General features: G+C 55.1%; 1 protein-coding gene across 6 annotated transcripts; it reads left to right on the top strand.

The window, feature by feature from the left end:
• The first annotated feature begins 3,656 nt into the window (after positions 1-3,656).
• CENPM (centromere protein M) lies at positions 3,657-23,621 on the top strand. 6 transcript variants are annotated; one of them, XM_034987389.1, is made up of 6 exons: positions 3,657-3,744; positions 4,821-4,900; positions 5,965-6,057; positions 8,755-8,834; positions 10,159-10,250; positions 14,873-15,651. In XM_034987389.1, exons 2-6 carry the CDS (start codon positions 4,866-4,868, stop codon positions 15,011-15,013), a joined length of 441 nt encoding a protein of 146 aa, XP_034843280.1. In that variant the 5' UTR covers positions 3,657-3,744; positions 4,821-4,865; the 3' UTR covers positions 15,014-15,651. The 6 variants fall into 6 exon arrangements, with proteins under 6 accessions (XP_034843280.1, XP_034843278.1, XP_034843281.1 ...); XM_034987387.1 differs by lacking the exon at positions 3,657-3,744 and adding an exon at positions 4,192-4,271; XM_034987386.1 differs by lacking the exon at positions 3,657-3,744 and adding an exon at positions 4,528-4,687.
• Positions 23,622-23,794: the final 173 nt, after the last annotated feature.

Genomic DNA, 23,794 nt, shown 5'->3' on the forward strand with positions numbered 1-23,794 from the left:
TATTTAGTAAAATACAAATCTTAAGTGATGAATGTTTACCTGTGTGTACAGCTGTGATCAATGTCTAAGAGATTTGCATCTCCCCAGACTGTTCCCTCCTGCCTGTTGCCAGTCAATACCCCCTTCCCAAAGGTACCCACTGATTTCTATCACCATAAATTAGGTTTTCCTGTATTTGCATTTAATGTAAATGGACTCATACAATATGTACTTCTGTGTCTGGCTTCTGTCACTCAACACAATGCTTTTGCTACTTAACCGATGTTGCTACATTGATCAGTGTACCACAGCTGGTTTATCTGTTGACCACTGAAGGACATTTGGGGTGTTTCCAGTATGGGACTATTGTGAGCAAAGCTTCAACAGTCTGGAGTGGGAGGACAGAGAGGGGTTGGGGGAGGGGCACAGAGAAACTTTCGGGGATATTGGACATGTGCATTACATTGATTATGGTGGTGGCTTCCTAGGTGGACACGTTGACCAAAACTTATCAAATCATAGAATTTAACTATGTGTAGCTTATCCTATGTCAATTATACTTTGATACAGCTGTAAAAAAATATGATCAATGGCCTTTAGATATCGTTTTAGCCACGTGATTCTTTATTCACACACATTTGGGAAGCTCAATATATAATAGAGGTAAAGCCTGAGCTGCTTCTGTTAAATAATGGGGTGGGGTTTCTGGACCCTACCCATGCAGCTTCCCCTTGTCCCTTACAGTATATCCCTGAGGCTTCTCCCCAGAGCTCCACAGGAGCCAATTTGAAAAACACTATCCCAGAGGGTGTCTGATGGCCCTGCCCGGGTGTTCTTGATATAAGAATCTCCGGGCCTGGGTCTGACCTTCCTGCCCATCCCCACTCTTCATCGCAGTATGGATCCCACACACAGCTCTTTTCTATTGCACTGCCCAGGTGACAAGCACCAACTCACGTTCACTCCTAGGCCAACAGTCACCTCCCCAGCCAAGAGTAGCGGTGGCTCCCCAGGGACCCTTCATGCATCTGGGCTCCTGGTGCTCCCTGGGGTGGCTCTCACTAACCGTGGGGCTGTGGTTGTTGTAATCTGTCCATCTGCCACTGAGCAGGGATGGCACCTCTGGCCTGGCCCGAGGCAGGCACTCAGCATATGCTGATTGAATGGGTCTCAGCCCAGCCCCTTCTAGAAAGTGCTACCTGGGCCAGAGTCAGTCACCTCTGCAGCGTCCTCTCTCCCCACTTTCTCCTCACTCCATCTGTTTCAGCCCCTGGCCTCCTCACTGCTCCTCAGAAGCCTCGGGGATACTCCCCCTCAGGCTCTTAGCATTTGCTGCTCCTTCTGCCTGAAACCTCTTCAAGATACTTAACTGGCTCCTCTCTCGCTGAATTCAGGCATCTGCTCCAACATCACCTGCTTACAGAGGCCTCCCCTGACCTAAAGTAGCTTCTTCCTGTCTGTCTCTATCCCCCAGGTTGCCTTACTTTATGTTCAGAGTACTCATTACCATCGGACTTTTGGGGAGTCCCCTCCACACTCCGGGCAGGAGGAATCCAAGCCTGTCTGTGCTGGGGCAAGAACTCCATGAAGCCATGTACTTCCAGCTCTTTCTAAGCAAGATATAGTTTGGTCCGCAGTGAGAAGGATGTAGGTTAGACAGGGATCATGCCTCTGCTCTCCCCGACATCACAGCACGGAACACACTGTGTGATCAGGATCTGGCTCCCCTACTCCAGAGTCGATATACAATGTCTGATTCATCTGTATTCTCAAGGTGGGACGAAGGGTCTGCCCTAGGAAATGATGAAAGAATCCCTGCTGAGAATGAATCAATGGATGTAAATCAATCCATTCATTCAACAAATAATTACCGAGCAACTACCATGGGCCAGGCACTTTTTAAAGGGCTGGACATACAAAATGACAAAGTCTCTGCTCTCCTGTGTCTTATGCTGTAGCTGGAGAGACAGACAATGAGCAAGTAATCATATATAACTGTTGGGAGAAGCAATGGGCCATGGGCCCTGCACATCCCTGTGCATTCCTGCTGGGAATGCCAAGAGAGCAAGGCCCTCAAAGCTCTCTACCCAGACTATTTCTCAGGGTCGTGTTTGCAGCCAGCAGCCTTGAGGGAGGAGGTGGCCTCTCCCCCAACCCCAACAAAGAACAGGTATGCCTACCACTCGCTATAAAAGCGGTGAATCTCTGGGAGCCTGGATGGCTCAGTTGTTGGGCGTCTGCCTTCGGCTCGGGTCATGATCCCAGGGTCCTGGGATCGAGTCCCATATCGGGCTCCCTGCTCAGTGGGAGACCTGCTTCTCCCTCTCCCACTCTCCCTGCTCGTGTTCCCTCTCTCGCTGTCTCTCTCTGTTGAAAAATAAATAAAAATCTTAAAAAAAAAAAAAAGCGGTGAATCTCTAATCCCTGTGTTCCTCTTCTATACTGCCATCCATGAGGTCTATAGGGCTCCATGGTGGGTCCTTTGCAGGACTCGGGGGACATGGGGTACTGACACAAACACATGTGAAGCCCCTGCTACTGTTGTTCTTACCATGAGTAATAGGAAACAAACTAGACAAAATGCTTTGTCTCTTACTCGGGAGTTTCATCCATGAAACAGTAACACACTATTACTAAACAATACTGAACAGTAACAGTGTATTAGTTTATAAATATTGTACAATCTCAGAGGCTGTACAGTTCTTGACCACATGTGAAGTGGAGATTAGTACTGTTGAGAAAAATAGAGCAGAAAAAGAAAGACAAGGAGTATGGGGGAGACCTGATATTTTTTAAAGATAATGGAGGGGTTTTTTTGATAATTTATTTTTATTATTTTTAAGTATACTCTACCCCCAAGGTGGGGCTTGAACTCACAATCCCAAGTTCAAGAGTGGCATGCTCAACCAGCTGAGCCAGCCAGGCTCCCCAAGACTTGCTGTTTTAGATAGGATTGTTAAGAATTCTTAAGGCCTCTCTAAGAATTTTTTTAATTAAAAAATAAAAATTAGGGGCGCCTGGGTGGCTCAGTCGGTTAAGCATCTGCCTTCAGCTCAGGTCATGATCTCAGGACCCTGGGATTGAGCCCCATGTCAGGCTCAGCTGAGAGAGTCTTCTTCTCCCTCTGCCCCTCCCCCTGCTCATGCTCTCTCTCTCTAAAATAGTAAAATCTTAAAAATAAAAAAAAATTAGGGGCACCTGGGTGGCACAATCGTTAAGCGTCTGCCTTCGGCTCAGGTCATGATCCCAGGTCCTGGGATGGAGTCCCACATCTGGCTCCCTGCTCGTGGGAGGCCTGCTTCTCCCTCTCCCGCTCCCCCTGCTTGTGTTCCCTCTCTCGCTGTGTCTCTCTTTGTCAAATAATAAATAAATAAATAAATAAATAAATAAATAAATAAATAAATAAAATTTTTAAAAATAAAAATTAATAAACATTTTAAAAAATTTTTAATAAAAAATAAAATTAATAGATAAAATTTTAAAAATAAAATTTTTTTTCTAAAAAAAGAAAGGACCCCCTGATAAGGTGGCGCTGAAGCAGAAACGTGGACAAAGTGAGAAAACAAGCCAAGTGACTATTTGGGAGAAGAGATTTTCAGCTACAGGGTACCATAGGGACAAGGCAGGAAGTAGGAGGATACTTGGAATATCTGAAGAACAGCCTAGTGGCCGTGTGACCAGAAGAGTGTAAGAGAGAGAAGAGCAGAAGAAGATGAGGTTGGGGAGATTGTCAGGGATCAGAACGCATAGAGCCACAAAGTCCATGTAAGGCATTTGCAATGCACTCTGAATGGGGTGGGAACTGTCGGTGGGGTTTGATCAGGTTCTGTTTTATTTATTTATTTTTTGTTCTGTTTTAAAAAGGATGACTCTGGGTGGCTCCGTAGTTAAGCGTCTGCCTTGGGCTCAGGTCATGATCTCATGGTCCTGTGATCGAGCCGCGCATGAAGCTCCGCATCGGAGCCTGCTTCTCCCTCTCCCACTCCCCCTGCTTGTGTTCCCGCTCTCGCTGTGTCTTTCTTTAAAAAAAAAAAAAAAAAAAGAGCCTGGGGCCAGAGCTGGAACTCCCCTCAAAAAAGGAGGTAGGGTTCCTTTAAGAGGGCTCCACCCCGTCCCGCGAAGCCCCGCCCAGATTATGGTCACGTGGCCCTCGCACGCTCACTTAAGGGCGGGCCTCTGCGCGGTTTGAAAGATCTGCGCGCGCTGCAGGAGTGGCCGTTCTGCTAGTGGCTGGGATGTCGGTGTTGCGGCCGCTGGACAAGCAGCCTGGCCTGAACACGGCCACCATCTTGGTAGGCGTCAGCTGCTCCGCTTTCCCCGATCGCCTTCCTTCCTTGGCTGCGCCTCCGCTGCCCGCTCCTCTGCGCTCTCTCAGGTTCTGGAGCGCGCTTTTCAGGCCGGGGTGTGGTGGGCGGGAGAGCCACACTCTGAACCAATCGAAGTAGCCTCCCTCTGAGGCTGAAGGACGCCCCCACCAATAGGTGCGCGGCGGGCTCTTTCCCCGCTTGTGATTGGTGGGGCTGCTGGGCGGGGAGACTGGGCTGGGTCCCGGGAGGCTGAGTTCAGCGCGGGGCCGGTAATGTGCTTCCCGGGGTCGCTGGTCCGGCCGCCCGAGGGAGTGTACCGGGAGGTTAGAAGTGCTGTGCGGACAGGACCGGAGCGGCTGCAGGCTGGGCCCTCAACCCGTGCCTGGCGGAGCCCTCTCTCGGTAAAGGGCGCCCTGCGCGCGCGAGCGGGAGTCCTGGGAGTCGCGCGCTGTTCGGTCTGTGGCCTGATCCCCAGGCCCTCCGGCGGGACTGCTGTGCCCAGACATCAGCAGGCCGCCTTCTCTCCCTGGGCAGCTGGTGGGCACGGAAGATGCTCTTCTGCAGCAGCTGGCCGACTCGATGCTCAAGGAGGACTGCGCCTCGGAGCTGAAGGTGTAAGTAGCCGAGGCTGGGAGTGTCCGATCGCTCTGCGGTGGCCTGAACTGTGGGCTGCCCAGGAGGGCGAGCGGAAGAGCTGCCAGAGAGGCGGGCGCAGGTGGGGCCAGGCCCGCGAGGCGTGATCCGTCCCCAGATAAGGGATCCTCCATCACTGTCTGTCACACACTTCTGTTTTCCTGCAGCACTTGTCACCACAGGAAATGTCCTGTTCACCTGTTTACTTGTTTCCGGTCTGCCACCCCCATGGACCCCCAGGTCAGCCCCTTGAGGTCAGGGACTTTGACCTTTTTCACTACTGAATCCCCGGTGGTTTGAGCAGTGCTTGGCACAGAGGAGTGTTCAGATACCCCCCAGATACTTTTTAGTCAAGAAAAGTTGACTAAAGAAGTAGTATTCTGTTTTTCTTTTTCTACCTGATGGAGAGTAGAAACAGCTGCTGGTGGGAATCAGGTGACTGGATATATGTGGGTGTCATTCTCCCTGATAGATAAGCTCCAGAGGCTCATGTTGAAGGAGAAGGATCCCAGTCTACAGGGTGTTCCTCCATGGGAATCAGAAATACCCCTCACTACGAGAATAAACCCCGTTACAGCATTTGAAAGACTCTGATGAGGGAACAAGTTCAGACAGGAGTGATGAGGGTGACTTACCCAAGGTCACATAGCTGATAATTGGCAGACCTGAGATTTGAGCCTACTTCCATCACCCTCCAAAGGGGTTCAGCCTTAACCCCTAATCTTCACAGTCTAACACCCTTCTTCTGAGCCTGATCTCCCTCCCAGCATGCAGTGTAGCTGGCTAGCCCCATGCCACCTTATATCCCGAACTCCCTCTTGCCAAGGTGGTTCCCAAACGGAGCTCCTTTCTGGCAGAAGGAGTCAGTCTAGATAGGACCAGCTCTGCCCTGTCCCTATGCTCACCTGAGGAGTCTAGCCCACAAGAGCCTCCGGGGAATAGGCGAGGAGCCCTTGACAGCCTCATACCCCATGGAGGGCAGCATGTGAAAGTTCACTGTAATGTGGGTATGTATATCTTTATCCTGCAATTTCTCATTTTTCAGCCACCTGGCAAGGTCCCTCCCCCTGCCCTCCAATGTGAATCGGCCCCGAATTGACCTGATCGTGTTCGTGGTCAACCTTCACAGCAAGTACAGGTGAGAGCCAGAGATTAGGGGCTGTCAGGGCTCAGCTAGACCTGGCTTAGGGGTGCACGGGGATGGTGACCTCACTTGTGATGGAAGGAGAGGACACAGGGAGAGGCTGCCTGGGGTTAGCACAGAGGGTGAGGATGGGGCAAGCGCATGATAGTTTTTTTTAAAGATTTTATTTATTTATTTGACAGAGAGGGACACAGTGAAAGAAGGAACACAAGCAGGGGGAGTGGGAGAGGGACAAGCAGGCTTCCAGCTGAGCAGGGAGCCTGATGTGGGGCTCGATCCCAGGACCCTGGGATCATGACCTGAGCCAAAGGCAGACACTTAACGACTGAGCCACCCAGGCGCCCCGCAAGTGCATGATATTTTAAAGACACTGATAAAGGGGCACCTGGGTGGCTCAGTTGGTTAAAGCGTCAGACTTGATTTCAGCTCAGGTCATGATCTCAGGGTTCTGGGATTGAGCTCCACGTCAAGCTCCACACTCAGCACGGAGTCTGCTTGAGATTCTCTCCCCTTCTCCCTCTGTTCCTCCCCGCTATGTGCTTGCTGTCTCTCTCAAATAAATAAATTAAAAAAAATAAAAAATAAAGACACTAATTAACTCCAGCAGTGGCATCAGTCAATTATCTAAAGCTTTCTGCAGCCTTCTCTGTATCCCTGATGGCAGGCCCAGACCCCTGTCCCCAAGGTGTTCCCAACCCACTGGGAGAGGAAGCTAGAGTCCTGAACAGACGAGTACAGTATCTGGCATACTATAAAAGAAGAATATGTTGGGCTATGAGAGCCCCAACAAGACCTCTGACTCTCAGGACTTGGGGCAGGGTAGACTTTCTGCTGGAGGTGACCAGGTCGAGCTAGCCTGGTAAAAATGGGAATCAGAAGAAGGTTCCAGATGAAGAAGGTTAACGTAACAGGCAGGAGGAGCGTAATGTGTGTGCAGGATGGTGAAGGCCAGTCCAGGCTCAGGAGCCCAGTGCAGTGTGGGGCTTTAGCCAGGGGAGAATGAGTGGTGGTGATGTTGGGGGCCCGGCCTGGCCTCCCTGTGGTGCTGGCTGCCCTGGGGGACAGGACTGCAGCCAACCTGGGGAGTACGGAGGAAGGTCTGCTCTTTCCCTCTTGGGGGATGGCTGACTGAGGTTAGGCAGGGTGCAGCATCCAGCACAGAAACCAAGGCAGACACCCAGTTATGTGGGGGTTAAGGGAAGGCTGGTGGAAACACCTAGAACCAGGGACATAGAGCTACCAGACACACCCAGCAGCAGGATCAAATCCAAACCTGCTGCCCAGCCAGCTGGAACAGGGGGGCAGTGACTGGAGCCCATGGTGGGGCAGAGAAAGGCCTGAGATCTGCCATGATTGCCAGAGGTCCTAACTCAGCAGATCTGTTGCTCTTTGGGTGAGACCTCTCTGTTCAAAAGGGACGCTGACTGGTCTCTGGGGAGATTCTGCTCTACAGTCATACTTAGGGGCAGAGAGCCGTCCTTACCATTTGTCTCAGGCCTTGCTCGTTCAGCTGAAACCTTGGCTTGGTTCATCTGACCAAGTTGGCGTTTTGGCCAGGAGACAACAGATTTCATCACTCCTTGGACACCAGTGAATGAAACCCTTGACCCAGAAGGTCAAAGTGCCCTTTTCCTAGAGGAAAAGACTGTTTTCATATACTTGATATGACTATAAATACTGTCACCTTATTGGAAAGCAATTTTTTGATCTCTAGGTACTTTTTTTTTTTTTAGAGAGAGAGAGAGAGAGAGCGTGCGTGCACATGCACAAGTCGGGGTGGGCAGAGGCAGAAGGAGAGGGAGAATCTCAAGCCCCAACATGGGGCTCTATCTCAGGACCCTGAGATCATGACCTGAGCCGAAACCAAGAGTCAAGAGTCAGACGCTCAACTCACTGAGCCACCCAGGTGCCCCTACCTAGGTACATTTTAGAAAGACATACATTGTGACCCAGCCATTCTGCATCTAGCATCTTTCCTACAGAAACATTTGCCCACATGTGTGAGAATACAAGGAAAAGAATGTTCATGCGGCATTCTTTGTAATGGTGAAAAATTGGAGACCGTGTAAGTGTCCATCACTTAGAAAATAGATCGTGATACCAGGTGATCATTCCAAAGAATGTAACAGGTCGAACCCAACCAAACGCAACTACATGCTTATACATATCACTGCCTGTATTTGCATATGAGAAATTCATATGCATATGCAAATGGCATTATACCCCAAACGGTGGGCAGCAGTAACCTCCAGGGTATTGAGACGGAAGGTTGATGCTGGAGAGGGAGACTTACTTTTTACTGAATGCGTCCATATTTACTGTTGGATTGTTCTACTGGCCTGAGTCACTTTGTAATTAAAAGTCCTTGAACAAAATGAAAAGAGCAAAAATACTCCCCTAGTGGTGTTTCCTCTTTTTTAAATGTTTTATTTATTTATTCATGAGAGTCAGAGAGAGAGAGAGGCAGAGGGAGAAGCAGGCTTCCCGCTGAGCAGGGAACCCAATGCGGGACTCGATCCCAAAACCCTGGGATCATGACCTGAGCCAAAGGCAGACGCTTAACCCTCTGAGCCACCCGGGCACCCCGTGGTGTTTCCTCTTACATCTCCTTCCCCGGCCTCTCTGGGATGAGGGAGGCCTTCTGCCTTCTCGGTGGTAAGGTCTGTCCTCTGGTTTGTCCTCTCGCACCAGCCTCCGGAACGTGGAGGAGTCGCTGCACCACGTGGACGCCACCTTCTTCCTGGGGAAGGTGGGCTTCCTCATCACGGGCGGTAAGTGCATCCCTGCTTGGCCCCCGCCGCGGCTGCTGTGTGCCTGGCACTGTGTAGACTCCTCACTGAGGCCACCCCGGGGGGACGGAAAGAACGTGAGCTTCAGGATCTGACCTGTTGGCCGTCTCTCAGAAAGCAGATCTGAGCAGATCATTCTGCTGAGATAGTTGCGGAGAGTTACCCGGTGACTCCCTGTGGCTTTCAGAGTAAAATCCCAACTCCTGTGGAGACACGATTTCGGCCTCCCACCTTCCTGTCTGGGCTTGTCTCCTGTCACTCTCCCGTTCTTTGGTTCGGCTTATAGTTCTCTGAACAAGTCCTGCCGTTCCTGAGACTTTGTCGTATTTAACAGCAGAAATAACAGTAGCTCGCCTTTCCTGAGCACTCACTGTATACCAGACATTGTTCCAAAAGTGCTTCGTTTCTGTATCACTTCATCTTCACTACACACAACCCTTTGAGGCACAAACTGTTAGGTTGTGTAGCTGAGGAAGCTACCCGTGTGGTTAAGTAACCTGCCCGAGGCCCACCGCTAAAAGTGGAGCCAATATTCATACCTCCGGAGTCCAGGCCCTTAATGATCATATCCTACAGCTTCTCTTGAATGCTCTTCTCTTTGCCTAGCTAACCCCTATTTCCCGTCTCGTGGGGGACACCTCCCTGACCAGCCCTGCAGTCCGGGGCCCGAGGAGTCCATCCCATAGACTCCCCACCCTTCCTCCTACACGGGTGGTGTGTCTGAGCTCTCTGCCCCCACCCAGCTGAACCGTGAACTCCTGAAGGGGGGAGGGCCTGGCACAGATTATTCTCAATAAGCACTGATGAATAAGGAATGCCAGGTCATTCCTATAGATTAATTAATTGAATCTCTATAGTACTGGGGGCCGTTCCCATCCTCACCCCATCCTCAACACGAGATGAGGAAACTCGTGTTTTTATATAGCACTCTCTCCGGGGCCTTCCAGCTTTATGTTCTAATTTTTTTTTTTTTTTAAAGATTTTATTTATTTATTTGAGAGAGAGAGAACACATGAGAGGGGGGAGGGTCAGAGGACGAAGCAGACTCCCTGCCGAGCAGGGAGCCCGATGTGGGACTCGATCCAGGGACTCCAGGATCATGACCTGAGCTGAAGGCAGTCGCTTAACGACTGAGCCACCCAGGCGCCCTATGTTCTAATTTGATGAAAAGCAGGTTGAACAGGAGGGTCACCCCACTGACCAGTAAGCAACTGAGACGGGTAGTGAATGAGTTTTCCCAGTGTTTCCTGGCTCCCAGCTGCGAAGGCTGACATTCCAGCCCGTGGCCCTCACGGTTTCTCCACAGCTGGGCGGGAGGGTCACTGCAGTATTCACTGGAACACCGTCGTGAGGCTGGCCCGCACCTACCGGAGCCCTCTGCTCTTCTGTGACCTGGAGGTGAGGACATGGATCGCGCGGGCACAGGGAAAGGGCCGTCAGCACGCCATGGGTGGGTCGAGAACGCTTCTCGGAGGGTCGTCGCGTGCCCGAGCAAGGGGGTCCTGATGTGAAGACGCAAGATCATGATTTGAACCCTGGCTTGTCTGCTCACGGGCTGTACCTTGGGTGCAGCAGTCACCCTAAGCGTCGGGGTGCACAGATGTAAAGCAGGGCGATGATACGCGTTCAGCCCAAGCACCTCTTAGATGCCAGGTGCTGGAGCTTGTGCCTTGCTTTTTCTTAATCTTTTTTTTTTTTTTTTAAGATTTTATTTATTTATTTGACAGAGAGAGACACATTGAGAGAGGAGCACGGGCAGGGGGAGTGGAGGAGGGAGAGGCAGGCTTCCCGCTGAGCGGGGAGCCCGATGCGGGGCTCGATCCCAGGACCCTGGGACCATGACCTGAGCCGAAGGCAGACGCTTAACGACTGAGCCACCCAGGCGCCCCAAGCCTTGCTTTTTCTTTTGCTTTGTTTTCTCTCATAACTAAGTCTTGTGTGTGTATGGGTGGGTCCTCGTTAATATCGCACTCTCCTGCTGGGCTGGAAGTGCTGTGACACCAGGCATATTGTCTGTTTCATTAACCAGGGCCGCTCATGTCCCCCAGCCGTCAGAATGCCCACTGTCCCCCTTATGCCCCTGGACTGCAGGCCTGGTCCAGTCCCAGCCTGGGGCACGGCATCCGGCAGGCAGCAGGGATGGCGGGGGAGTGGGTGGGTAGAGGGTTGGAGGGATGTGTATGGTGTCGTTTCTGCCCCAACTCGCTTCTGTTGGCGTTTCTCAGTGGTGATCCTAATTATGAGCACAGCAAAGCAGATTTCTATTTTGCTGATACATTTTGCTCTGCAGCTTCTCTTTCTACAGTATGAATCCTGACTTTTTGCTAAAAGTGCCGAGCAGCTGCTTCCTCTGGGTGGTCTTCAGAGGGCTCCCAGGGCCTGGGCCGCCCCACACACGTACCAGACCTGCTCAGTTAGTTTTGGGGTCTATTTATTGGGTTTGAGGTTCATTTCTGCTCTGTTCTGGGTCTTGCATCTGTTCCCAAAGGCCAAGTGATGTCATGCAGAGAGAGTTGAGTCAGCACCCTGTCCGTTATCACCACCCAGACCTGGGGTTCTTAGTCATGGGTCTGTGGACACCTCTGGACTGAGGCTAGAATTCGGGGGATCTGTGAACTTGTACAAGAGGAAAATACTTCTTTCTTTCCCACTAAACTCTATGTGAAATTTAGCATTATAAATAAAGGCAAGAGATGTAGGTAGTACTAGCAGGGGCTAGGGCTGTTTTACCAGCAGAAATGGCAGATGTTTCCATCTCGTAAGGGGACGGGCAGCTCTCCTGATTCACTGCATCAATAAAGATGCACACCCTACTCTGTCATGAACTCGTTTTTCGTATTTGATGACTATTTTAGTCAGCACTCTGATGTCAGGTAGGACACTGAGGCCTGGGGCACGCCCGAATTGCCTTCCCGTCCAGGCTTTTCTCACCACGTACCCCAGAAACCCAAGACCTGCTTGCTCAGTCACGCAGCTAGTAAGTTAGCGGCAGAGCCCGCGGGTTTGCAAACGGCTGTCCCCTGCCCTTCCTAGTCTGCTGACTGTGTAGCTTTGAACAAGTCGCTTCCCCTACATGCAGCCTTCATCTCCTTATCTCCAAAGGGGAATCCTAATCTTTGCTCCACAGCTCAGGTACCTCAAACTTCGGCGGTTCCTGCTGCGGTGCCCCCTACTTGGCCCTGTGTGGTGCAGTCCTCCTTGTGGCCGGTAGGTGGCAGACCACACCAGGTCCTGGGGTGTCGGGAGCCTGAGCGCCCAGGAAAAGGCCTGTGGCCCCCTGTCTGTTTGCAGGCAGCAGCTGGCCTGCCCTCAGACGAAGCACCCGGCGTTTGGACAGTCATCACTCCTCGTCCCTGTGCTGTCCTTTGCAGGGCACACTCCACATACCTGAGTTTGAGCCTCGCTGTATTTTAAAGCCTTGCGGGGCAGGAATTTTCAGCCCCCTTTTACACATGAAGAAACACATTCGAGAAGCTGGGGGATTGGCGCAGTGACTGTATTTCCGAGCGTCACTGATAGGGCCCTGTGCCATTCCCTGAGCACACAAATGAGCCAGGCATTGCGCCTGCCCCCTCGGAATTGGGTGAGCTAGACCAGCAGGTGCGGCGTGCCACAGCAGAAGGACTTGTGGAGTCCTAGAAGCCTGGTGGTGGGATGAAGTCATTCCTGCAGGTGACGGGAGCAGCCTGATGTGCTCAGACTTGGGTTTGGGGCCACATCTCCGGATTGGAGGAGGCCCGGCCAGGGACGAGGCTTGGGGGTCGAGGCTGCTGCAGGAGGCCAGCCGGGGAGCCTAGGTGCGAGCAGCAACAGCCAGCTCGGAGGTATATTTCGGGGGGCAAAGCCACAGAACTCAGAGGGAGAGGATTTCGGCAACAAAGACTTCTTAGGTCCAGCGTGCCAAGCACTGTTTAGGCACTAGGGATGCAGCATAGAACAAAAGAGTGGGAGGGCGCCTGGGTGGCTCAGTTGGTTGGGCGACTGCCTTCGGCTCAGGTCATGATCCTGGAGTCCCGGGATCGAGTCCCGCATCGGGCTCCCCCTGCTCGGCAGGGAGTCTGCTTCTCCCTCTGACCCTCCTCCCTCTCATGCTCTCTGTCTCTCATTCTGTCTCAAATAAATAAATAAAATCTTTAAAAAAAAAAAAAAAAGAATGGAAGAAGAAGAAAAAAATCCCAGCTCTGTTGTCGTGGAGGGAACAAAGTAAAGAAGTCGAGGGTGCGACGTGTTAGAAAGTGAGGATGTGGTGGGTCAGGTGGTAAAGCGGTTACAGTTTAGCGGGCTTGATGGGAGTGACTGTTAATGAGACCTTGGAATACCTGAAGACGGGAGGAGGGCAGGCCCTGGAAGGAGCACATGAGGCCGAAGGAACAGCAAGCGCCAAGGCCTGTCATGTGGGGCCTGCCTGGTGTGTCCAGGGTCCCCCAGAGAGGCCTCGGGCCCGAGCGCAGCAAACACAGGGCAGAGTAGTGGTGGATGCGCCAGTCACCGCGTCGCCAGAGCAGGGGGGCCTTGTGGGCCTCAGTGAGGGCGGTGGCTTTTGGCTGAGTAAACCGGGAGCCACAGGGAGGGTGCGGGGGCAGGGAGGGATGTGGCCTGACCTGGGCTTTATTTATTTTTCTTTTCTATTTATGTGATGCGGGTCTAAATGGATCCCTCCAGCTGTTGGGAGGAGAGTATGTAGAAGGGAAGCGGGGGCAGAAATGGGGAAATGGGGGGGGCTGTTTCTGGAAGAGTTAGAAGTGGCCTGGGCTCCATGGTGTTCAGAGAAGAGGGAGGCAGGACCGTCTGCAGTACTGAGGCTTTTCCAGGGTGGAGTCCACCGACTGTGCAGGTGGCCTGGATGTGAGACATGGGAGAAGGGAGACTCAGGGTGGCCCTGGAGTTTTCAGCTGAGCCGCTGTTAGGATGGAGCTGCCTTTGGCTGAGATGGGGCGACTGCAGAGGGGACGGGTTGGGAGGACCCTCAGGGACTCCACTGGGGACATGCTAATAAGATCAGGGTGTCTCGGGTAGGGAGCCGCATATGTGCGTCTGATGTTCAGAGGGAGGGTCTGAAGATGTAATTTGGGCATCGTAGGCAGTGAGATGGTTTTAGATCACGGAACTGGATGAGGTCTCCAGGGAGTGTGTGGGGAGAAGCCCTGCAAAGGCCAAGGCTGTGGGCGGGGGCAGCACTTAGAACTTAGATGTGTGACAGGAGGGAGCAAGCAGCCTGTGAGGTGGGAGGAGGTGGGGGGGCATGGCCTCCCGGGGGCGGGGGTCAGGTGGGAAGCATTCTGGAGAGGGGGAGTGCTGTGGCAGACCAGGGTCTGCTGAGAGGAGACTCGGTGAGAATGACAGCCACCTCTGGATTTGGAATAGTTAAGGTGACTGGTCGGGTGGTGAGGCCCACTTCCTCAGTTAGAGGGGGAGCAAGGGGAGCACGAGACGCTCCTAAGGCGGCCGTTGGCAGGGAAGGGCAACCGAGCATCGTTTGTCCTTCACCAGGCACCGACGTGGCGCCAGGCCCCGGGGCCAGAGTTGCTCGCCCTACCTGACCCCACCCCACGGCGCCTCTGGGTCCCTGCCTTCGAAAGCCCTGATAAAGGAGCTCTGTTGATGGCACCTCCCTGTCCCCATGAGGGCCACTCTGGGTCCACTCCTCTTTTCCACGCCTGGGAGTGTCTTCCTCGCTCCCAGGTAAGGAGCCTTTGGAGCTTCTGCCTCCTGGACGTCGGTTGGAACTAGCTCTGGCTCAGATCCCAGCTGGGCGGCCACTAGACACTTCGCCTACTTCACCAGCCCTGCTTGCTAAGCTTTGTTTCCTCTGGAGGAGGGGCCGTCGCCTGTGGTGTCCCTGGAGGGCGTCTGAAGGCGCCGTAAGCCGGAGCAGTTGGAAGCTGCTGGGTGAGGAGTGCTGCGGACAGGGGCCTGGCCGTGATGGGCAGTGGTGTCCGAATCCGGCCCCCCTTTGGCAGCCTGTGCAGCTGCTCTGGCCCGGATTCGCCTCACCCCTGTCCCCCGCTCTCCCTCTGCAGGTGGAAGGCTTTCGAGCCACGGTGGCCCAGCGCCTGGTGCGCATGCTGCAGATCTGCGCGGGCCACGTGCCTGGTGTCTCAGCCCTGAACCTGCTGTCCCTGCTGAGGAGCTCTGAGAACCCCGCCCTGGAGGACGTGTGAGAGCCGCCGGCCCCCCGAGCTGGCCCTCCCCACGGCCCGGTGCCTGGCGCGGGGGACTTCCGCTGTTGCCTGCCGGGCTCTGGGTCAGCGGTCGGTTCCCCGCACGGCCCAGACTCGGAGCCCCGCTGGTGGGAATGCAGCCCCCTCCCCGCCATGCTCTTCATCCACCTGCCGGGCTCCCTCTCCACCTCAGGCTTCGCTTGAACAAAGCGTCCGTGGCTCAAAAATAAGTTTGAAAACCCCTGGTCTCCTCCACCACCTTGACTGTGCAGATGAGGACACTGACTCCGGACAGTTAGGGTCGGGCAGGGGAGCTTGGACTCTGCGACCCAATCTGACCCCACATCCTAGCCTTGCCATCCTCACAGAGCCTGCTGTGGCCTCATAGAGCCTCAGTTTCCCAGGTGTGTAATGGAGATCGTTCTAGTGTCCTTGCTGCATTGCAAGGACTGAATGAAATGACAAGCCCGCAGCTGTATTTCTCCCTCCACTTGTATTCCGTGTATCCCATGATCCTTTGCAGTAAGACCTTGCCCGGTACCAGCTAAGCGCTCGGTGAACGGTCACTCATGTGAAATCCCACGGAGCTAGGTTCAAAAGCTGGTGCAAACCCAGGAATTACACTGTTTATGAATTGATCTGTTTGTGGGAATTATGTGAGAGGCTGTCTGGAGGGCTGGCTCCCGGCTTGGCGGCCAGGGCTTGCGCCGTGACTGTGGCTCCCCGTCTCCTCTGGGTCTAATGAGGATTTGCAGAAGTGCCAGGGTTGGAGCCCAGGAATCCGGTCAGCCAGCTGGGCACACGGGGGCTGGTGGACGGGACCTCAGGAGGAGAGCCGGGCCTGGGCTCCCTTGGACCATGACGCTGCCCCCCACCCCGCTAGGGCCGGGCCCTGCCTGGTGCCCGGGGCAGGGCCGGCCCCGCGGGGCCTCCGCTTCGACTTTGCCATCACAGCCGGAGCCCATGCTCCCCATGAGGTGGGGCCACTTGACACTCATGAGGGCGGGGCCTGCCTTTCTCCTTTCCGGGGGCTCCTGCCCGAGCCTGGCCCAGCGCCGCACCCCTAGTGCTCAGTAAGTTCCGGCAGCCAGACACCTGGCTGGTTGGAGGCCGCCCCACGGGGCCCACCGAGCACCTCAGCTGCGAAGATTCCAGTTGAGGTCCCCCGTGTCCGCGACGCAGCAGGTCACTGCACGCTTTAGTCTCCTCACCAGCCGCTCCTGTGCCACCCCCACCCCCACCCCTGTCCCGGTGGACCTGCGAGGTTGATACTGTTTCCCTACTTCCGCTCGAGGAGCCAGGACTGCAGCGGCCAGAGGTGGGTCCACGTCACACAGCTAATGGGGGGCCGCCTCCACACCCCCCTCTGCTCTTCCCTCCAGTAGTTTTCTTAGATGCCTAATGGTTGGACAAATGTTCTCGTGCTTCTGCTGGGCAGGCCCTGACTGAGAAAGCAGCCATCAGGAAGGGCAGTCTCAAGGAGCCGCTCCCATGTGCTGGGGTCCGCGCCTCAGGACAGGGGCAGGCCTGGGGGAGGAGAGGGCGAGGAGCAGGGTGGGAGCACTGCCCGAGCCAGGGAGAATATGACTGCAGACGTGGGGCTCCTCGGCGCTGGGGAAGGGAGCCCAGCTCCCGTGATGAGGTTGCTGCGTCCAGGGTTGAAGGAAGAGGCCGAGGTGAGAAGTAGAAGTGTGTGTTGGTCTCTGAGGGGATGGGCAAGATCGGCAGAGGCCCGGTGCCCCCTAGGAACCAGCCTTGTCTCAGCTCCTCAGTAGCCTGGGCCAGAGAGGGTGGGGCTTTGCAGGGCAGTGTGGAGAAGGGGTGCAAGTAGGGTAGGTCTCTGGGAGCTGATGGAGCAGGTATCCAAGCAGAAGAGCAAGGCAGCCTGGACACAGCCTGCCTGCCTCCGCTGGGCACGGCACTTTGTTGGAGACCCGGGGTCCCTCTATACCCCCTGGCCTCCCCCCAGCCGGCACGGGGCACACTTCTCTCTCTCTCTCTGGTCCCTGTGCCATGTTTTCTTTGCCACCTGGTGCCATTTAACAAGAGAAGTGGCATCACACTCCAGCCGAGGATCTGAGAGCCTTCCAAGTGCCGGGGGGACTCGGTGCTGTCGCGGCTGCCAACTCCAGCGAGCTTGGCAGGGGCCCAGGAACTGAGAGGCCGCGTCTGCCTCACAGCACAGCTGAGCAGCGCTGAACAGCAGTCAGCAGCCCTCCCAGGCCTGTGCCCCTGGCCAGGCAGAGCAGCTGCTCTGCACGGTGGAGGCCAGGGACGCTGGGAGGCAGTTCCATCAAGGGAAGTAATGGAAGACCAGTCTTTATGCCCCAGTGGTGCCTGGAATGGGTGCTTGGTGCTGTGGTGGGGTGGAGGGAGCTGGGAGAGGCTGTGCTTGGCTTCTTACGGATCTCATGACCTTAGGCAGGTCACTTTATCCTCCACGAGCCTCAGTTTCCTTGTCTGTAGGATGAGATCAGGCTAATGAATGCCTTTCTCCCCAGCTGGTCTCAGGACTGAGAAGGAGAAGCCATTATTTTATTTTATTTATTTATTTTTAAAGATTTTATTTATTTGACAGAGAGAGCATAAGCAGGGGGAGAGACAGAGGGAGAAGCAGAGCCCCCGCTGCGCAGGGAGCCCGACTCGGGGCTCGATCCCAGGACCCCGAGATCATGACCTGAGCTGAAGGCAGACGCTTAACCAACTGAGCCACTCAGGAGCCCCAAGAAGCCATTATTTTAAACATAAAGCTTTAAGCAAATGTCAGAACTCTCAGGCTGGCCTTGGTCACAAGATGGTCACATTGGAGGCAGTGACAGAGAGTGGGCTGCCAGTCTGAATGGGTGGGCGGCCTGAGGCTCCTGCAGGAGATGCTTTTCTATTGGACCTGGGAGCTGCCGGGTCCATGCTGTCTGAGTACACGGAGGAAAGAGAGGGGTTTGGGCCCCGCCGTGCGGATGAGGTATCTGGGGCTCTCAGAGGGGCAAGGCTTGTTCAAGTCACAGGTTCCTTTGTTCCTTGGGCGCACCCCAGGGAGCTCACGTTCTTCATAGGAGATGGCCTGGGCCTGTGTGTCCTGGCCCCAATCTAATGCTATTTCCCACCCTGGCCAAGGAAGCAGAGCCTTCCCAGGGAGGAGGGGGCTCAGCAGCATGGCAGCTGTGTCTCCTTCACCCCTCAGTGAACGAGGCAGGGGCAGCCTCAGGCTGGGGCTCCGACAGGACGACCTGGTCACAGAGGGGAAGTGATGCAGTGGGAAAGGACCCAGCCTTTGAGTCTCACTGACTTGGGGTCTGTGACCAACCTGCAGTGTGACCTGGGGCAGCTCACTTCCTGTCTTCCTGTCCCCACAGCCTCTTGAGGTTCTCGTAAGTCTCAGAGAAACCAAAGAGTCTGACACTGTGCGTGCCCCGTGTATGCCCTGCCCGGACAGGGCTGGCTGCTTGTGCCCAGGGGGGTGGTGGGCAGGGTGGAGTGCTGGGGAGTTCTTGAGATAAAGGCCTGCCCCAGCTTGCCCCTCCCCTCACACAGCTGGTGCTGGGCCAGTCCTACTGGATGGGACTCCAGCAGAAAGGGGCCCTCTCCACAGGGCACCTGCTGGCTTACCCTCCTTCCCTCCGTCTCCCCTGGGGCCATAAGGGTACAGCAGACAATCAGTGTGGAAAGACTTCTCATAGACACCTGGAGACTTAAGGGGTGGAGGGGTGGAGAGTGGGGACAATGTGGCGGGTTGTCAGGACCTGCCCACATCTGAGTCCCACCTGAGTGTGGCCTCTGGACTGAGGGCTGCTGAGGACCAACTCTGGGAGGGAGAGAGGGTGGGGAGTCCCAGTGCCCTGACCTGGACAGGAGGCCAGGAGGCAGCCTTCCCTGGGGCCACCCTCTTACATCAGGAGGAAAGCCAAAGGCATCTGGGGGCCCCTGGGAGCTAACACTGGGTGGATGCCTGGTCTGGCTGCATAATGGCCCTGCAAGGCCAGGGGGCTCCCCGCACCTGGTCATCCTGTGTTTGGCTGCAGGCTTTCTTTTTTTTTTTTTTTTTTTTTTAAGATTTTATTTATTTATTTGAGAGAATGAGAGACAGAGAGCACGAGAGGGAAGAGGGTCAGAGGGAGAAGCAGACCCCCCGCTGAGCAGGGAGCCCGATGCGGGACTCGATCCCGGGACTCCAGGATCATGACCTGAGCCGAAGGCAGTCGCTCAACCAACTGAGCCACCCAGGCGCCCGGCTGCAGGCTTTCTAGGGCTGCACCTGACCTCCCCCTCCACCTGCTGACCAGGAGGGTACTCCACCGATGTGTGTGTGGTGGAAGAGCTCAGGGCTGCCTGGCTCGTCCCTGATCCTCCTGAGCCTGCTTTCCTCTTTGTAAAGTGGGAATCCCGATGCCATTTCCCCCACAGAGTTGAGGCAAGGGGTGTGGGCTCATGCAGGGCACAGGGCTGGGCAGGAGGTCAGTTGGTACTGGGCACTGCCATTTTCCTGGTTACTGTGCCCAGACCCTGGGCCTCATCTGCTCCTCCCCAGACATCCTGGGGGGTCACTCTCACCTCCATCCCTCCGTTCCGAAATCTCACCAGGCCTGCCCTGACTCCCGGGCCCTCCCTGACACCCTTCCCTCCTGAATTTTTCTCCCCCGCACTGCTCAGCCCCTCACCTATACGGTTTCCCCATTTGGATTTTGTCTCTGTGGCTCCCTGCCCTCTTCCCAGAACCTAGAACAGTGCCTGGTGCAGAGTAAGTCTCAGTAAGTATTTGCTGAATGAAGGGAGGTGTCTGCTCACGGAGTCGGACTGTGCATCATTCGTACAGGGCCAAAAGCCTGCAGGGAGCCCCAGAGCCCGCGGCCCTTGTCCCCCCAGCCCCTGGGGAGGCTCCCCGCTCTCCCTCCTCCCCACCCCAGCCTCACAGCCTTCCACCTTCCACCTGCAGGCTTAGCCCCAGGGGAGGCAGGGACTCTACTCCCTGTGGCTGAGATGCTAAGGGCCTGGGCTCTCCATTCTGACCTCACAGAGGGCCTGTGTCCCCCCATCCCAGGACCATACTGAGAACTGCTGGGCTGCCCTGGGCCACAGCCCTGAGGTGTGCTGGATTGTGTGCACGTGCGCACATGCACGCATTGTGCGTGTGAGTGTACGTGCGTGTGTATGTGCGTGGGGGGGGCGGGGAGGGCTTGAGGCTGGGCAGCCTGGGCCTGTGAAAACCTGGACAAGGATTTTAGAACTGCGTCATGGAAGGCATGCCTGCCTCCTTGCAGAGCTTGGAGTCAAGGAGAAAGGGGCTGGGGGCTCTCCAGCCTCACAAGGACTTTGTATGGATCCTCTGCCTCTCCTGCCCCTCAGCATCCCACTGTCCCCACATTCTTCCCACTGTCCCCAGGGAGAGGGTCTTTCTAGCAGTGTCCTGTGTGTCAGCGCTACATACAGGAGAAAGGCAAAGGGACTCCCTACTCTGAGGCCCCTGACCATTCCTGTGACAAAATACAAAAGACCAAGGAGGGAGCCCGCCCGGCTGAGGAGGGCAGGGAAGCCCATGGAACAGCTCACACTGTGCAGCCCCTTTTATGAATCATAAAACCTGCTTTTCTGCAGGCACTTAACTGAGAATTTAAAGGCACAAAACAGGGGGCGCCTGGGTGGCTCAGTCATTAAGCGTCTGCCTTCCGCTGGGGTCACGATCCCAAGGTCCTGGGATGGAGCCCCGTGTCGGGCTCCCTGCTCACCGGGAGGCCTGCTTCTCCCTCTCCCACTCCCCCTGCTTGTGTTCCCTCTCTCGCTGTCTCTGTCTCTCTCTGTCAAATAAATAAATAAAATCTTTAAAGAAAAAAATTTTTTAAAAGAAAGAAACAATAAAGGCACAAAACGGGATGGGATGAAAAAGTCCAAAGGGAGAACAGGCTCCCTCTGGGGATAGCAGGGAAATGCCCCTTCTTACTCACAGACTTCTGTATTTGAGGGTTTTTTCGCGAGAATGTGTTCAGGTATTACTCACAGATTACAAGTAAAAATAATTTTTACGTAAGGAGTGCGCCGTGGGTCTCCGAGCACTTTCACATCTAAACCTGGGGGGCTGGGCCCCTCTGTCCCCCGGGGACTGCCCCCAAGTAACACCGAGCTTGTCCAAGTGGCAGAGTTTCCTCCTTTCCCCCACCCCGTCCCCAAGGCATGAAGGGTGCAGGCCATGCTTCACAGCGGGCCGGGTACAGACCCTGTCCAGCCCCCCTGACACCCTGGGTCATCCCTCTGCCCCTCAGAGCCCCTGCTTCGCCATCTGGAAACCAACCGGACGTCATAATACTGCCTGTGTCAGAGCCATTGGGAGGGTATTTTGAGGGGAATTTGAGGGACAAAGATCATGGGAGACTCCCTTTTCCCTGACAGACCGCAACTTAATTATCTTTGTAAAACAATTCATCGGTGAGCGAAAACGTGAGAACACTGAGAGACATTCTGTTAGATGGGTTTCTCAGCAACAAAGTCCCTTTTCTACTCAGGACCTTTGAGGCGATGATATTAGAATATTTAAAATAAAAAGTATCAGGCGCCTGGTTGGCTCAGTCGGTGGAGTGTGAGACTCACAACTCTTGGTTGTGAGTTCAAGCCCCATATTGGGTGCAGAGATTACTTTAAAAAATTAAAATCATGGGGCGCCTGGGTGGCTCAGTCGGTTAAGCGTCTGCCTTCGGCTCAGGTCATGATCTCAGGGTCCTGGGATCGAGTCCCACGTGGGCTCCCTGCTCAGCCGGAAGCCTGCTTCTCCCTCTGCCTCTGCCCCTCTGCCTGCTTGTTCTCTCTCTCTCTCTCTCTCTGACAAATAAATAAATATATATATTTTTAAAGTGATGGAGAAAACATGAATAAAGAAATTAGTAATCTTGACTTCAGAGATGTGAACCGAAATAAGGAATACACTGAGGATTTAACTTAACATTTATCCCGCTGGTCTGTCGGGGAAATTTCTCTTAACTGTGAAGTCGCGATTCAAGGCCTTCCCTCTGCGAGTGAGAAGGTCTGTCCCAGCTCAGGCACCTGCACACGCCTCTCGCCGTTGCCTGCTTTGTCCTGGGCACGTGCGTGCCCCGTTCGGCACCTAGGAGGCCCCGGGTAAACAGTCACACTCCCCCTCTGACTTGTGCCCCCGAAGGCCTGTGTAAGTGACCCCAGATGGGCCCCACTGGCCCACCTTCTCCCAGGGACAGGTTCCTCGCTCCAGGTTCCCACAAGACTCAGTCTGCTCTGCCCAATGGAATGAGGGTTAAATGAGGTGCCCGGTCCCATGTAAGGGCTCTGAGGTCCTCAGGGCGACGGGTAGTAACAGCACCACTAGTGAGGGGGTGGGGATTCTGCCCCCGCTGCTCTGCAGGCTCCTGGCCCCCCCACCCCCTCACCACACACCCACACTCACACCCCCACCCACCTCCCCAGACCCACTTCTCCTTTGCAGCTGCCCCGACGCCTACACCTTCCTGCCGGGGAGCTGTTGGCCCGTGGGCAGGGGCCGGAGAGGCAGTGGGCCAGGGCTCCTCAAGGCCGGCTGACGCAGGGGTCTGTGTGAGTCCTCAGGGTCCCCTGAGCCAGAAACCTGGGGCCCAGCCTTGCTCCCCTCACTCCACAGCACCACTTTTTCCTCCTAAACAACTTCTAGATGGTTCCCTGCCCTGGACCATGGTGTCCTGTCTCCAACTCCACAGCAGCCAGAGTGAGGGTCGCTTCTTTTTTTTTTTTTTAAAGATTTTATTTATTTATTTGAGAGAGGGAATGAGAGACAGACAGCAGGAGAGGGAGGAGGGTCAGAGGGAGAAGCAGACTCCCTGCCGAGCAGGGAGCCCGATGCGGGGCTCGATCCCGGGACTCCAGGATCATGACCTGAGCCGAAGGCAGTCGCTTAACCAACTGAGCCACCCAGGCGCCCAGCCAGAGTGAGGGTCGCTTCTGAAGCATAGCTCAGAGAGTCTCTCCCTGCACTCGTAGCTCCTGGGGCTCCCCACTGCCCAGGAGCCTGACGCTTGAGGCCCAGCACGTCTGCAGCCTCAGGCTCCCCGCCTTCCCAGCATCCCCCCAAGGCCGTAGCCGTGCCTGTCCCCAGAGTAAGCTTCCCCTCTTACCTCTCTTTGCCTTTGCCCTTGCCAGTCTCTCTGCCTGGAAGATTTCTGTCCCCCTTGCAGCTGCTAAAGATCCACTCCTGTGCCCAAGCCTCTGCCCTGTGCCCTGGACAGTAGCTTCTACCTCTGTGCCCCCCAGCCCTGAGCGCTTGGGGGTCTGGTACGGCCCACCATGCCCGTGCTGAGGCTCTCTGCTGGGGCAGCAGGTGTCAAGGAAGGCAGAAGGGGCTTGTGTGTGTGTCTGAGACTCAATCTGAGAGACACGGGTGATGGACAGGTGGGGGAACCCAAACACGGGAGAGACAGACAGAGAGGGGACCTCACTGAGATGCAGAGGCAAGCAGACCAGGACATACACAGCCCTGGGGAAAGGGAGTTGGGATGGACAGGCCGCCCACTGGGCCTTGGTCTGTCTGTCTGTTCATCTGTTGATCTGAGTCTCCCTCCTGCGTAGGATCTGGAGACTGAGCCATCTGTCCTTGGACCCTCGGCTACCCTCCCGCTCCCGGGCTGTGCCCTCTACTCCAGCCAGAGGTTGCTCGCCATCACGCAGATCCGACTATGGCACTGCTGTTCCCTGGTGCCCTCAGCCAGAGTCCAAGCTCCTTAACCGTCAGCCGAGGACCCAGCCCAGCCCTCTGACCCAGCACTCTCTGGGCTCCTCCTCTGTCATGCTCCCCTA

Source organism: Mirounga leonina, unplaced genomic scaffold, assembly GCF_011800145.1.
Source record: "Mirounga leonina isolate KUSES-001 unplaced genomic scaffold, KU_Mleo_1.0 Mir_418, whole genome shotgun sequence".
NCBI lineage: Eukaryota > Metazoa > Chordata > Mammalia > Carnivora > Phocidae > Mirounga > Mirounga leonina.